General features: G+C 39.5%; 1 protein-coding gene across 2 annotated transcripts in view; it reads left to right on the top strand.

Moving 5' to 3' along the window:
• LOC127419155 (zinc finger protein castor homolog 1-like) overlaps nucleotides 1-15,538 on the top strand; it is a 163,819-nt gene extending 148,281 nt beyond the window's left edge. For both annotated transcript variants that reach the window (XM_051660326.1, XM_051660325.1), the window contains 7 exons: nucleotides 181-498; nucleotides 604-802; nucleotides 2,247-2,418; nucleotides 5,062-5,210; nucleotides 9,387-9,621; nucleotides 10,599-10,937; nucleotides 11,834-15,538. In XM_051660326.1, the coding sequence (XP_051516286.1) occupies nucleotides 181-498; nucleotides 604-802; nucleotides 2,247-2,418; nucleotides 5,062-5,210; nucleotides 9,387-9,621; nucleotides 10,599-10,937; nucleotides 11,834-13,098 (2,677 nt within the window). In that variant the 3' untranslated portion in view covers nucleotides 13,099-15,538. The remainder of the gene's footprint in view (nucleotides 1-180; nucleotides 499-603; nucleotides 803-2,246; nucleotides 2,419-5,061; nucleotides 5,211-9,386; nucleotides 9,622-10,598; nucleotides 10,938-11,833) is intronic.

Here is a 15,538-nt window from a genome sequence, read left to right as displayed (position 1 = left end):
GCAAACAAAGCAGTACAATCATAGAGATTCATTTTATCAAAGTTTTTCAATGTTAGAGTTCACACTAACACACACACACACTCAATTTACATGATTATGATCAAGCAATGTTAATTTGCTGCTATGTTTGGCAGCTCTAATATAGCACATCTAATGGGTGGTGCACCTCTGTGTCATTAGCTTCCACTTCAGAGCCAACCTGAAGGTTAAATCAGAGTCCCCTTTCAACGAGAGCAAGGAATCCAATGATAGTGCCCCTAATCAGATGGCTGCCCCCATTTCCATGGCCAAGACGCCTCCCATGGAGGTGCCCAGCCTTGCTGTTTCAGGGGGATACAGCTCGTCCCCTTCATTGCAAGCCTGGAAACAGCTGGCTGGATCGATCCCCCAACTTCCCGCTTCCATGCCCAGTATGCCAGCCACTTCCCCTCTGGCCACAACCTCACTGGAGAATGCTAAGCCGCAGGTCAAGCCTGGCTTCCTACAGTTCCAAGACAAGTGAGTGGACATTGTCTTTCTTTTAAATCCATAATACTGTGGTGGTATGATTTACATAAGTTGAGCTACAAGTATTTCCATTCCATTGTACTTTTTTCCCCACAGTGATCCTTGTCTGGCCACTGACTGCAAATACTCCAATAAGTTCCATTTCCACTGTCTGTTTGGAAACTGCAAATATGTGTGTAAAACCTCCGGGAAGGCCGAATCGCACTGCCTGGACCACATAAACCCCAACAGCAACCTGGTGAATGTGCGAGACCAGTTCTCCTACTATTCCCTACAGTGTCTTTGTCCTAACCAGGTAAGCCATATCAATGCCATATCAAATAGTACTTATTTTGCCTTTATGAGTGGTGCTTGCTAAGGCAAGTTAGCAGATTATGTCACTTGTTGAGGAGAGGTGTGTTATTACTTTTCTAAGCAATCAGAAGTTGAATTTCCACTGTACAATGATCTAGTTGAACTCATTAATTTTGACTGTAAAAAGGGGTGAAAAAACTCAGAGATTTAGCCAAATGTATGAACCAGAATATCATAGAGATTTGGGGGTGGGCTCTTTTGACTTGGGCCAGTAAGCAACCACCCTGAACTCCCTAGGAACCACCTAGCAATGCCCTAGCACCCCCCCAAAACACCATGGCAACCACATAGCGGCACACTAAAAACACTCAGAACACAATAGCAATCATATATTAACACCCTGGCAACCACCTAGAACACCATAGGAACCACCTAGTAACACCTTAGCAACCATCCAGAACACCCTAGCAAAGCCCTGGTGACCATAACAACCTAGCAACCACATAGCAACACACGTAAAACACTCTGAGCACCTTGGTAACCATATATCAATTCCCTGACAACCACCCACAACACCCTAGCATTGTGGCAGCAACTATTGCACAGACAAGCACCACTCAAATTTTCTGAGGAAAATGTAAAAATCTAGTTCAACACTACATTTAAAACTTACAATGGCATGGTACAAATATTATTGTAAAAACTGTGCTTTACTTTTTAAGTCTCTGTGCCACAAAAAAATAAAAGAAAAACACCTTGGAGCCGCGAAAGCTGTATAAAATAAACAAGTTTTGCTTTTCATCAAAAATTCCATCATTAATAGAAAAAAAGCCCTCCCCTTCTTGCACCTTGCATTTGGAGCAAAACCTGTTTAAATGAATTCATTTATGCATCCCATCCCCATTTCTTCAAGCCCCCCTCCTATCTCCAGAGTAGAGTGGGTTCTGTTTATGTGCTCCTGAGGGATCTGCCTCTCTGGAAACAGATGGTGGTGCAGAAACAGGTTATATTGCTGAAGACACACACATACACACACAGACTAATGAATTGGTAAAAGAGCTGTTTTATAAATAGATGAATCTCCAAATGAACTAATTACTATTGTTATTGGGGTCAGTGGCTACATCTTGGATCTAAACTCCAGATTTCACTTCGTCATTGAGGCTGGTCATGTCACAAGCTCTAAAAAAGAGAAAGGAAAAGGATTTAATGAGCAAACGTAATCTACTTCTTCCCTTTGGTAATTGGAGGAAGGCTCTGACAACCTATCAGACCCTATTTTGGTTCACAATCTGGTCAGTTTAGTAATGCTTGTAAATCAACGTAATGTCTGATAATTGGGTTGTTAATTAACTAGAAATCTGAATCATGGAAATGTAGAATGTTGTACAGGATGTTAAAACCGTTCTCAGTCTGACAGTTTGTGTTTCATTTGTTCTCCACAGCACTGTGAGTTTCGGATGAGGGGCCACTATCATTGTCTGAGACCTGGCTGTTACTTCGTAACCAACATCACCACCAAACTGCCCTGGCACGTCAAGAAACATGAGAAAGCCGAACGACGTGCAGCCAACGGGTTTAAATACTTCACCAAGAGAGAAGAATGTGGCAGACTCGGTAAGAACCAGATCAGTTTTTTCATGGACAGGGGCCCCAAAACGTATATGGACACTTGAAAATGTATGAATGTCTTTGCATTATTTAACAAAACATCAAACAATGTGCCATTTTTTTTTTTTTTTTTTTTTTTTAAGTAATAAAGCACAAACACACATTACACAAAAATAACTTTGCTAGGTTTTCAAAGTATAAAACAATAAATACTCTATATTGTTCACAATTAAGAAAAAGTAGTATTTGGAATCTAAACCTTTGTTTTTTTCTGCTTGGACACCTGTGAAAACTTGAGGGGAACTGACATCGTACATCCACAAAAACATCACACTGAGACCAGTTGGTTAAACTTTTTTCCAATAGAAAAAGGTCTAGCTTAAGATGTTTGCTGATGCCACTTAGTTTGATATTTTGTTGTCAAATGCAATGATTTTTAGACATTTTTAAGCTTGACTTAAGTGTCCAAATACTTTTTTTGGTGCCAATGTATATAAAAGGAGTGTCTTAATCACAGAGCGCACTTGGTAATCCTTGCTAACCCTTTGGCAATATGATTGGCTTGACTGGGTGTGGTTTGCTAATGTGGTTTGTAATTTATTGCATTCTACATTATGAAATCGTTCTAATCTTACCATTCACATCACTCATGTTTCCAAACACTCTCTCTTCATCCGAGCTCCCACTGCCAGCTCACTATTAGTAATGCAGCGGGATGGGTCAGAAATGGTGTGAAATCTCAAAATGAAGTAACCATAATTTCATATCAGTTCCATTACCTTCTACGAACACACTTTTTCCACTGGCTCTGCCAGCTATAGGAAAAGTACCTTTCCCCTCGCCGAGTCGCTAACTGCCACGCTTTTCACAGCAGAACTCGCAGGGTGTGAAAAGGCTGCACTTCACACTCGTTCACTGAATTTTGAGTGTTTCCTTGAAGCTGTTATCCCATTAGTATCTGTGCAATGATATTTTGTCAATTCTATGGTTTACACTGACAATAGCTCAGAGTCAGCCAACTTCCGTCATTTACGTTTTTTTAGAACAAACACTTTTGGCAGAATTAAAGATGGTCTTGTCTAATTGTAAAGCTGGGGACATTTCGTTTAGATTTAAAAAAAAACAAACAAAAAAAAAAAACAGGCTGAGAAAAATGGTGCCTGCCTTTTTGTCATACATTAATACTTCAGTATTTATAGTAGGCAATCAAACGGAGGTTGTTTTCTTGGGTATATTTAACCTGTCAGGAATGAGCAATTACATATGTTTGTTAATTACTGTGCCTGTCGAGCTCAGTCTGTTTGTGCTGCACTTTTTCAAGCCTCGATCATCATCACAAGCAGGCAGATTAAAAGTTTGTATTTTATTTTGCTCTACTCCCCTCCCTTTAAAGGGATAGTTCACAAAAAAATGTATATTCTGTTATCATTTACTCACCCTCATGTCGTTTCAAACCTGTATGACTTTATGTCTTCCATAGAACACAAAAGGAGATTTTTGGCAGAATTTTAGCCTCAGTCACCATTTACTTCCATTGTATGAAAAAAGATGCAGTGAAAGTGAATGGTGACTGAGGCTAACATTTTGCAGAACATTTCCTTTATGTTCCACTTTTGAAGATTTTCCTGGTCACTCTTTGGATTTGAAACAAACATGAGGGTGAGTAAACAATGTCAGAATTTTTCATTTCTGGGTGAACTGTCCCTTTAAACCAAAGAAAAAGAACATTTATTGAAGAGTTGAAAGTATCACAAGTGTCTGAGGTATTCATGGTCTCTGATGTCTCCTGTTGCATTTTTAGAGGTATAAAACAGGCACATACAGTATGACAAAAGCAAGCTGTAGAGTCATAAAGAATTGATGGTTCAGCTGGACTGGGAAAGTGGTATCCATGGCAGCAACATTAAACAGAACACCAGTGATGAGGTTACCAGGATCTGGTGGCACAAAGAGCCCTGATATTTCAGCATGTGCGCATATTTACTTAACTTTGCTTTTTTAAAGTATATCACCCTTGTGTACAAAGCAATCTGACAACAGGCGGCTAGTTGCGTTCTGCCAAGGGTACCATGGTAACGGACAAGCCTGCACCTGCCCTGAATGGAACTCTTTCAATTATTTTAGCGTGCATTATTCACAATAAAATTATTACGAGCACCCTACAATATTTGATTAGTGTGCAGAGGCAGTCTTTAAATGTGAAAACATATAGCAATTAAAATCTGCAGGGCCCTTTGTGGAAAAAAATAAAAATGGAGAGGACAGACGGGGTGGGGGGAGGAAATAGACCAGCAACAGATAGGTCTTGAAAAATGAATTTAATATTGAAATAATTGTGTGTTTACTTTTGTTTGCAGGGTTGTGCATTATTGCTTCTCCAAATGCAGAATGTATTTATGTAAATTCCAAATTGAATAAAAGATGTCAAAGTAATAAAAGAGCACCACAGGTCTAATCTTCAAAAGGGTCGACTTTCCCAGTATGACACTGGACTCATCTGCTCTGTCGCTCCGCATTATGCAGGCACAGGATGGAAGCACAATGTCCTCATTACCTCGTAGAGAATCTGTGATGTATGTTGTCCCTGAAACCCAGGCGCGATGAAGATGGTCTTTGCTCAAGTTAATTTTGTTCGCTCATTTCTTGCAGGGTGCAAATACAACCAAGTTAACAGCCACTTCCATTGTATCCGTGAGGGCTGTCAGTTCTCCTTCCTGCTCAAGCACCAGATGACCTCCCATGCCCGCAAACACATGAGGAGGATGCTGGGGAAAAACTTTGACCGAGTCCCTTCACAGGTATACACTTGTTGGCAAGAAAAATTTGTTTAACTGCCATAATCACTTTTATGAACCCAAATGTTCTAGAGAATAGTAATATAATGGTTCATTTAGGGGTGTAGCAAAATTTGTAGCCATAATATTTGTTTATGGGTAGTTGACATGAAATGCCAAGCAGTGTCCTGTAGTTTGACATGCTCTACTGCAGCTAAAACTATTTTAAAGCATTTTGCTACTTCTTTTTTAATTGTTATGCATGCAGCTTTTATGACCTCATAAATATTTGTACTTTAATATATACACTACCGGTCAAAAGTTTTGAAACACTTACTCATTCTTTATTTTATATATATATATATATATATATATATATATATATATATATATATATATATATATATATATATATATATATATATTTTATTTTATTTTTTTGCACATTTTAGAATAATAGTAAAGTCATCAAAACTATGGAATAACATAAATGGAACTATGGGAATTATGTTGTGACTAAACAAAATCCAAAATAAATCAAAACTGTGTTATATTTTAGCATCTTCAAAGTAGTCACCCTTTGCCTAGAATTTGCAGACATGTATTCTTGACATTTTCTCAACCAACTTCTTGAGGTATCACCCTGGGATGCTTTTTAAACAGTATTGAAGGAGTTCCCATCTATTGGCTGCTTTTCTTTATTATTTGGTCCAAGTCATCAATTGGTCCAAGTTTTTTTATTTTATTTTTTTTATTACATTTTAGTTTTATAATGAAATAAATTAATATGGTGGCACCTATATAATATAAATTATATTTTTGTCTACAAAAGTAATTTCTAAAATTTAAGTATACGCCTTCAGATCAAAAGATTTTTAAGATCATGAGAAACATTTCAGTCAAATGTTTCAAAACTTTTGGCTGGTAGTGTGTGTGTGTGTGTGTGTGTGTATATATATATATATATATATATATATATATATATATATATATATATATATATATATATATATATATATATATATATACACACATACACCGATCAGCCACAACATTAAAACCACCTGCCTAGCAAAATACGCTGGCTACCACCCCTGGAGTTTGCTAGTTCGAATCCCAGGGCGTGCTGAGTGACTCCAGCCAGGTCTCCTAAGCAACCAAATTGGCCCAGTTGCTAGGGAGGGTAGAGTCACATGGGGTAACCTCCTCGTGGTCGCTATAATGTGGTTTGTTCTCGGTGGGGTGCATTGTAAATTGAGCGCGGATGCCGCGGTGGATGGCGTGAAGCCTCCACATGTGCTATGTCTCCGTGGCAACGCGCTCAACAAGCCACGTGATAAGATGCGCGGGTTGACTGTCTCAGACGCGGAGGCAACTGGGATTCGTCCTCCGCCACCTGGACTGAGGCAAATCACTATGCGACCACGAGGACTTAGAGCGCATTGGGAATTGGGCATTCCAAATTGGGAGAAAAGGGGGAAAAATCACAAAAAAAAAAAAAAAAACACCTGCCTAATATTGTGTAGGTCTTCCTCGTGCCACCAAAACAGCGCCAACCCGCATCTCAGAATAGCATTCTGAGATTATATTCTTCTCACCACAATTGTACAAAGCTATTATCAGAGTTACTGTAGACTTTGTCAGTTCGAACCAGTCTGGCCATTCTGGCCTCTCTCATCAACAAGGCATTTCCATCCACAGAACTGCCGCTCACTGGATGTTTTTTGTTTTTGGCACCATTCTGAGTAAATTCTAGAGACTGTTGTGCATGAAAATCCAAGGAGATCAGCAGTTACAGAAATACTCAGGTCAGCCCGTCTGGCACCAGCAATCATCCATGCGATTATCTAATCAGCCAATCTTTTGGCATCAGTGCAGTGCAGAAAATCATGCAGACACGGGTCAGGAGCTTCAGTTAATGTTCACATCAACCATCAAATAGGGAAAAATGTGATCTCAGTGATTTTGACCGTGGCATGATTGTTGGTGCCGGACGGGCTGGTTTGAGTAATTCTGTAACTGCTGATCTCCTGGGATTTTCACACACAACAGTCTCTAGAATTTGCCAAAAACAAAAAACATCCAGTGAGTGACAGTTCTGTGGACATAAATGCCTTGTTGATGAGAGAGGTCAACAGAGAATGGCTAGACTGGTTTGAACTGACAAATTCTGTGATAACTCAGATAACCGCTCTGTACAATTGTGGTGAGAAGAATATAATCTCAGAATGCTATTCTGAGATGCGGGTTGGCACTGTTTTGGCAGCACAAGGGGGATCTACACAATATCATGCAGGTGGTTTTAATGTTGTGGCTGATCGGTGTGTGTATATATACATATATATATATATATATATATATATATATATATATATATATATATATATATATACATACATACATACATGCATACATACATACATTATATATATATATATATATATATATATATATATATATATATATATATATATATATATATATATATACACTCACAAACTGGCGGCCAAACGTTTGGAATAATGTACAGATTTTGCTCTTATGGAAAGAAATTGGTACTTATAATCACCAAAGTGGTATTCAACTGATCACAATGTATAGTCAGGACATTAATAATGTGAAATATTACTATTACAATTTGAAAAAAAATTCAGAACTTCTTAAACTACTTCAAAGAGTTCTCATAAAAAAATCCTCCATATGCAGCAATGACAACTTTGCAGATCATTGGCATTCTAGCTGTCAGTTTGTCCAGATACTCAGGTGACATTTCACCCCACGCTTCCTGTAGCACTTGCCACAGATGTGGCTGTCTTGTCGGGCACTTCTCACGCACCTTACAGTCTAGCTGATCCCACAAAAGCTCAATGGGGTTAAGATCCATAACACTCTTTTCCAATTATCTGTTGTCCAATATCTGTGTTTCTTTGCCCACTCTAACCTTTTCTTTTTGTTTTTCTGTTTCAAAAGTGGCTTTTTCTTTGCAATTCTTCCCATAAGGCCTGCACCCCTGAGTCTTCTCTTTACTGTTGTACATGAAACTGGTGTTGAGCAGGTAGAATTCAATGAAGCTATCAGCTGAGGACATGTGAGGCGACTATTTCTGAAACTAGAGACTCTGATGTTCTTATCCTCTTGTTTAGTTGTACATCTGGCCTCCACATCTCTTTCTGTCCTTGTTAGAGCCAGTTGTTCTTTGTCTTTGAAGACTGTAGTGTACACCTTTGAATGAAATCTTCAGTTTTTTTTGGCAATTTCAAGTGTAGCCTTCATTCCTCAAAACAATGATTGACTGACGAGCTTCTAGAGAAAGCTGTTTCTTTTTTTTCTTTTCTTTTTTTTTTAACCTAATATTGACCTTAAGACATGCCAGTCTATTGCATACTGTGGTAGCTCAAAAACAAACACAAAGACAATGTTAAGCTTCATTTAATGAACCAAATAGCTTTCAGCAGTGTTTGATATAATGGCAAATGATTTTCTAGTACCAAATTAACAATTTAGCATGATTACTCAAGGATAAGGTGTTGGAGTGATGGCTGCTAGAAATGGGGTCTGTCTAGATTTGATCAAAAATGACTTTTTTCAATTAGTGATGGTGCTGTTTTTTACATCAGTAATGTCCTGACTATACTTTGTGATCAGTTGAATGCCACTTTGATGAATTGAAGTACCAATTTCCTTCCGAAACAGCAAAATCTGTACATTATTCCAAACTTTTGGTTGCCAATGTGTGTGTGTGTATATATATATATATATATATATATATATATATATATATATATATATATATATATATACACACACTTGTCCATCATACATTCAAATACATTTTATTCTAAAATCTTGATGTTGACAAAACATCAAATAAAAATACAAGGACGTTAGGAGCCACTCAGACGCATTTTTAAAAGTTGTCGTTCTTTTTAATCTGTCTTAAAACTGCTCTTGCGTGAGAAGCTGAGTGGTCAAAGATGTCCATCCAGCACATGTTTTCATAGAAAAACTATTTAAAACTGCAGACAGATGCAGAAACATGTTCAGTGTAAATGGCCCCTTATGTGTCAGTTACCCTCATTGTTTTGGTAGTTAATCAACTAATGCCTTAATTGATAATGGTTAACCTTCACTTTTGAAAAAAAGCCCTTGCTCAAAATTTACCAATGTTTGTGTGTAATGATGTGGTATGCCATTCAATAGGTTGTCTCTCATGCCCACCGGTCTGAAGAGATGCAGCACATGGCCAGTCTAGCTTCGTCTGGTGTGATGGGCAGCCATCCTGGTCTGACCCACAACTTCTCCAGCATGATGGAGGAAAATGATGATTACATGGACTACACCGGCGGGGGAAGCCCACTTGGCCTCTCCTCAGAATCCTCTTACCAAGACCGTAGCTGCACCAGCACCCCAGTGGGCAATGACAGCTCGCCAGCAGGTTAGTTAACCACACAACTTTCATGACTATTAAACATTTTACTTTTTTTTGTTTTTTTGTCAATGACATTTCACTGGTGGTGTTGGTTCCTTGTGTTGGTATCCTGTGGGCCTTTTGTCCTACCCTGACAAATAGTAATGTAAGAATCTCTCTCATTGAATTCCTTGTAACAGTGACTCATAAAGTAGTACATTTTTCCATGAAGCATCAGAGCTACCAAATGTTTCCCACTGTAATGATATTTATACAAATTTAGAGCACTAAGTTTGTTATATAGTCCTACACACACACAGGGCTCACATTAACTTTATAACAGAGGCATCCCAGACATTTCATCTCTACTGTCATTGAACTCAGTCGCTTACAGTGAGGCACCACAAGTTATCGACCTTTTTGTCTGAGCTTAAAGGTGCTTTTTTTTTTCAAATACCACCCATAAAATATCTCTACTATCTGACATATATCTCTGAAGTGGGTGTCCTGAGAAACAATACCTGTCTCTTTGGCAGCCCTAGGCTCTGTAAACAGCAAAAAAGAATATGGGTGTGCCCACACTTTTTTAGCCAATCGGAAAACGGCTGTCAATCATTGAACACATTCAGATTGCTGATATCACATTGCTAACATGTCTTTTGACATTAGGGTTGTGGCGTATTTGAGGGGATGGGGATGTTCTAATTGGCGGAAATCAGCAAAATGGATAACTTTGTTTACAGCATATTTAAATCTGGGCTTTTGCTCTTTGAATCAGAGCTTTCCTTGTTTAATTGTTTTTATAGTTTCACTGTTTGGTTTCAAATGCTATCTTCCATTCTCATCACTGTTGCTTTTGACTGTTGTCTGACATTGGTTACCATTTGGCTTTCATTATTTCATTACTTGATCTCTTTTCCCTTTTTACATCCTCACCCTTGTGTACTATACCTTCCTGTTTCTGTCTGTTACCACCATCCTTCCTTGGCACCCTGTCTTTGTAGGACCAGGCTGTCAGGTCCCTCCTCCTGCCACCACTACCTCTGCTGACTCTCCTTCTCCTTCTCAATCTGCACCTCTTCCTCCTCCACCACCTCCACCACCTCCTCCTCCTCCACATCAGTCCGTGCTCCAGAGTCAGCCTCCATCTCTCTCCTCGGCTCTTCTCCGGCCACCACTCCCATACCTTCTCTCCCCTTCCTGTCTGTCATACTCTCTGCTTAGCGCCTCTCTTGGAGCCACTAGGAGTGTTGTCATGCCAACCAACACACCAGCTTTCAGCCCCATCATTCCTACTTCATCTTCGGTTAAAAATGATGTCCCTATAGTTCAGGATGCTGCAGGTACCTATACCATCTCCACTTGAACAATGCAGCTCTAGACTAACTGTAGTTTTGATTTATAGATTAAGATCCAACTGAAAAACATCTTAAACCAGCCTAAAATTGTATGCTGGTCTTAACTGTTCTCCTAGCCCAGTCAGGTTGGTTCAGGTTGGTCTGTTTGCTGGTTTTAAAGGTGTTTTGGGCTTGTGTCAGTTGCTCAGGCTAGGAGACCAGCTTGGCCAGTTGAAGACCAGCTTGACCAACCTGGGCACCAGCTCAACCAGCTAATAGCATCTTTGGTTGGTTTAAGGTGTTTTTTTAGCAGGTACCTCTCAAAAAAACTTGACCAGATATAATTTCAATTACAAAACCATTAGCTAGATTACAAATATGTAGCACTCCAAACATGCAATGCATATGTCATGAAGTTTTGGTTATAAACCAGTGTTATTATTCCACAGAAGTTCATGTGTTATTTTTTGGTGCTATGTAGTGCATTGCACACCTTCCATTAAGTCCTCTGTTTAAATGCTGACCATTAGTTGCCTGCTGCAAAGAGCTGGTTTAATCATGTCAGAGTTTAATAGAGTCATGTGATTCCTGTTTGCTTGGACAGAGAGCAAATCATTAGCTCTGACCTCAAGCTTATGGGAGGGTATCCTGCTCTTCCATAAAGCCGGATGTACAGAAGTACCTTTGAACTCTCCCAATACCTATATGTGACACTCACATTAAAATGTCAAGAGTATATTATACAAATGGGACTGGTCTCTGTCTGATTATGGCATGGAATCACATTATATACTTTAGTCTTCTGTGGCCACTTCTGCTTGGTACTGGCTTTTTGTAGAATTGCTTTGTTGCTTAACGTATCAATTGGTGCCTAACCTGTAAATGGCATTTTTTGCCTCTAGGTAACACCATCTCTATCCCCACTGCAACTGGCACCAAGAAACGCTTCTGGATCATCGAGGACATGTCACCCTTTGGCAAACGCCGCAAGACAGCCTCGTCTCGCAAGATGCTGGATGAAGGCATGATGCTGGAAGGGTTCCGCCGCTACGACCTCTATGAGGACTGCAAGGATACGGCCTGCCAGTTCTCCCTGAAGGTCACCCACTACCACTGCACACGGGAGAACTGCGGCTACAAGTTCTGCGGCCGCACCCACATGTATAAGCACGCCCAGCACCACGACCGCGTGGACAACCTGGTTCTGGATGATTTCAAGCGCTTCAAGTCTTCGTTGTGTTGCAACTTCCCAGATTGCCAGTTTTCTGGCAACAGCACCCATTTCCACTGCCTGCGCTGTGGCTTCCGCTGCACAGACAGCACCAAGGTGACTGCGCACCGCAAGCACCATGGGAAGCAAGACGTGATCAGTGCCGCCGGCTTCTGTCAGTTCAGCTCCAGCGCAGACTGTGAAGTCGCCGACTGCAAGTATAAACTCAAATGCTCACATTTCCATTGCACTTACCCAGAGTGCAAGCACACAGTGGTAGGGATGTCCCAGATGGATTCCCACAAGCGCAAGCACGAGAAGCAGGAGAGGGGAGAGCTGCCTTCTGTCTCCCCCAACCGAGATGGGAACCACCACCATGCAGGCCTAGACGTGTCCCCTGCACACACGAATCTGCCCCCAACCTCGCCCAACACACCAGGGCTGACCCATAACAATGTGGCCATGTATCTCCCTTCAGCTAGGGGTGCTGGAGAGTATGAACATGCAGGATCTGCAATCAATCTCGATAGCTCTCTAAACCTCGGAACGGACACCAACAGCTCCCTGTTCTTCCTGAAGAACGCTGCTGGTTTGGGCCTCAGCGACTCCGTGGACCTGAGCAAGATGATGCACAGGGAGCCACTGTCCCTGGCTGCTAGGTCTGGCCCTGCTGTTTTATTGGGCCTGAGCAACCCTCAGGATGACACTACCGGCACATCCGGCGATCCAGAAGACGACCTATCAGCCGAGGAAGAGCCGATAGCAGAGGAGGACGATGATGATGATGAGGAAGAAGAGGAGGAACCAGAGGAGGACATGAACACAGACTCATATGATGATTCCATGCCAGAGCCAGATGTTGACAAAGACAATGGTGAAAGTTTTGATGCTTCCATGAACCATGCTGAGACTTCCCAACTGGATAAAGAGGAGCCCGAGGTTGAATCTATGCTGTAGGAGAACTCTGAATTCCCTGAACAAATGCAAGTTTGAGTCCCTCATTTATCATCCTTACAGACGCTGCAGATGACAAGAAAACAACCAACTACACAAGAAAAGTGAAGGCGCCCAAAATGATTTATTATGATGTTTACAAGATGACCAACATTATAAATTTAATTATGCATTAAAAAATGAACAGAGACAGACAAACGAGGCCCTCTTTTACACATGGGTGACTATGTAAACCTTTTCCTACACATCAGTCTTTTGTGTGTGTGTGCATGTTTGATTTTAATTTATTCAATTTCATTTGTTACTCTTTGTGTGTGGAAAAAAAATAAGGAAAAACAATCTCTAGATAATATCTATATAAAGTAGATGTGTGTGGATATTAATGTACATTTTAATTGCAGTCACTGGATTGCAGGACCCTCATACCAACTGAAAGAGACAATAGTACATTGCAGGAATGTTTTATAAAGAATGTTGCTGAAATAATTGATTCTGAAACACCTTGTGTCATTATTATTATTAATGAAGTGCAGGGGCCTGCATCAGTTCTTTGACTTATATGCTACTCCGTTTATCAGTTGATTCTTTGTATTTTATTTACAATGATCGCAGTTCTCAATTAAACATGCCATCATGGTCAGTGATGTCATAGGCTCCATTCCACATGGACAATCGCCTGCTTCTACAGGACAAACAGTGACCAGTGACTGCAAAGCTTAAGGCCATAAAGCATTGATCTCAGTGAACTCAACTTACCAAATGCTAGCTCTCACTTGATTTGAAAGAGGACCCATTTGGCATTGCATATTCATAGCGCACTTTTGTATAGATGAGCAGATACTCAAGCCTCTATTTAAGACATTTTATCTTTTACATGATTGCATTACTATGGCTTTCTCGTTCGTTTGTTTGTTTGTTTTTGCATTTTTTTCTAATTGTACAGGCATGACCAGATGATGTGGGGGTGTCTCACTGTAAAGGAGTCTGTTGTAATGATGGGCATCAGCGCCCCCTGTGTTTTGGAGAGTTTGTATTGTAACGGTGCTACTGCCCAAAATTAATTGGGGAAGATTACAGCTTTTTTTTCATCCACAAATAGATAAACTCAAGTGTCCATCAAAAAGAGCAGGAGACAAGTGTCTCTGAATGTAGGGAAAAAGACATTTGTATGTGTTATTTTTCTTTGATTTTTCCCTTCACTGTTTCAGTAGCATGAAAAAAATAGTTGTAACAAAGTCAGAGGATGGAGACTGGCTTTTTGATGCTTCTTTTTTTCAGAAGCCTCATATGTCTATTTCTAAAGGAAGAGGAAACATGGAAAGAGACTCTTTTTCTAGATGGCTGAATGGAGGACAGGTATCACAGAGACACCATAATGAATGCAAGTGCTGGTGATGGAAAATGTGTGATTTTATGAATTGTACAGACCGAAAATAATGTTTCAAGGTTTTGTTTTCTCTTTAAAACAGCTGTGGTTTCTCTCCAATAATAAGAAGTTATTTAATATTTATGTGACCTTGTAATGAGAAAATTCTAGGGTGTTTTTTTTTTTTGTTGCACTTTTTAGGTTCATTTTTACCATATGAAATTATGGCATATATCTTTTAACAGGGAATTTGCTTTATCATGTTGTTTAGTTCACCTTGCTTTGATGCACAAATAGTCTTCAGTGTGACGAAGAACTGTTGTCCTGTGTTTTATTTAAGGAAAAAAACAACAAAAGAAAAAAAAGATTTTCTTTGCTTCCAAGATTGGATGATTTCAATATGAAACGGCAAGATAGAACCTGGCCTGCCTAACGAGTAACACTAATGATTACTGTCATTTAAATTAATTCTATACAAAGGAAATTATTGCAGTGCTCTGCTCTAAATTTCAAAACAAGAGAGAAGAATGAATTTAGTTAGCTTGGACTCCAAACAAGGAAAAGTGAGACGAGGAAATTAATTATTTCCTAAACGTGACATTGGAAGAACTATCATAATATAGGCAACTAAATGTGTAGATAAATATCTTCAAAAAAATATTGTTTCAGGAAGGGAAAAAAAAAGGTTGTATAGTATTTTCTTCTGTAAAAACTAAATATGAACAAAAATGCTCTTTGGTTAAAAGCTTCCTTTAAAAAGAAACTAAAAAGGAGAAATAAAGAATAAAAAGTTAAAAACTGAAATAACGCCAGTGTAGTTTGCTTGCTTGTGTGTGTGTGTGTGTGTGTGTGTGAGAGAGAGAGAGAGAGAGAGAGAGAGATACAGTATGTGAGTGTATGTGTGAGGTTTTATAATCATGGTTTTCCCATAGTGGTAGACGAATTAGTGGTAATTAAATCTATACAAGTCACATTATTGTAGCACTGAATGTGTGCATTTCTACCTTTTATGTTAGAAATCATATTTTTTTTTTTTTTATTATTTTTTTTTTTTGGGATATCATGCACAATAACATT

This window comes from Myxocyprinus asiaticus, chromosome 28 (assembly GCF_019703515.2).
Source record: "Myxocyprinus asiaticus isolate MX2 ecotype Aquarium Trade chromosome 28, UBuf_Myxa_2, whole genome shotgun sequence".
Classification (NCBI taxonomy): domain Eukaryota; kingdom Metazoa; phylum Chordata; class Actinopteri; order Cypriniformes; family Catostomidae; genus Myxocyprinus; species Myxocyprinus asiaticus.
The sequence above is the reverse complement of the archived record's forward strand: the minus strand, read 5'-3'. Positions and strand labels throughout refer to the sequence as shown.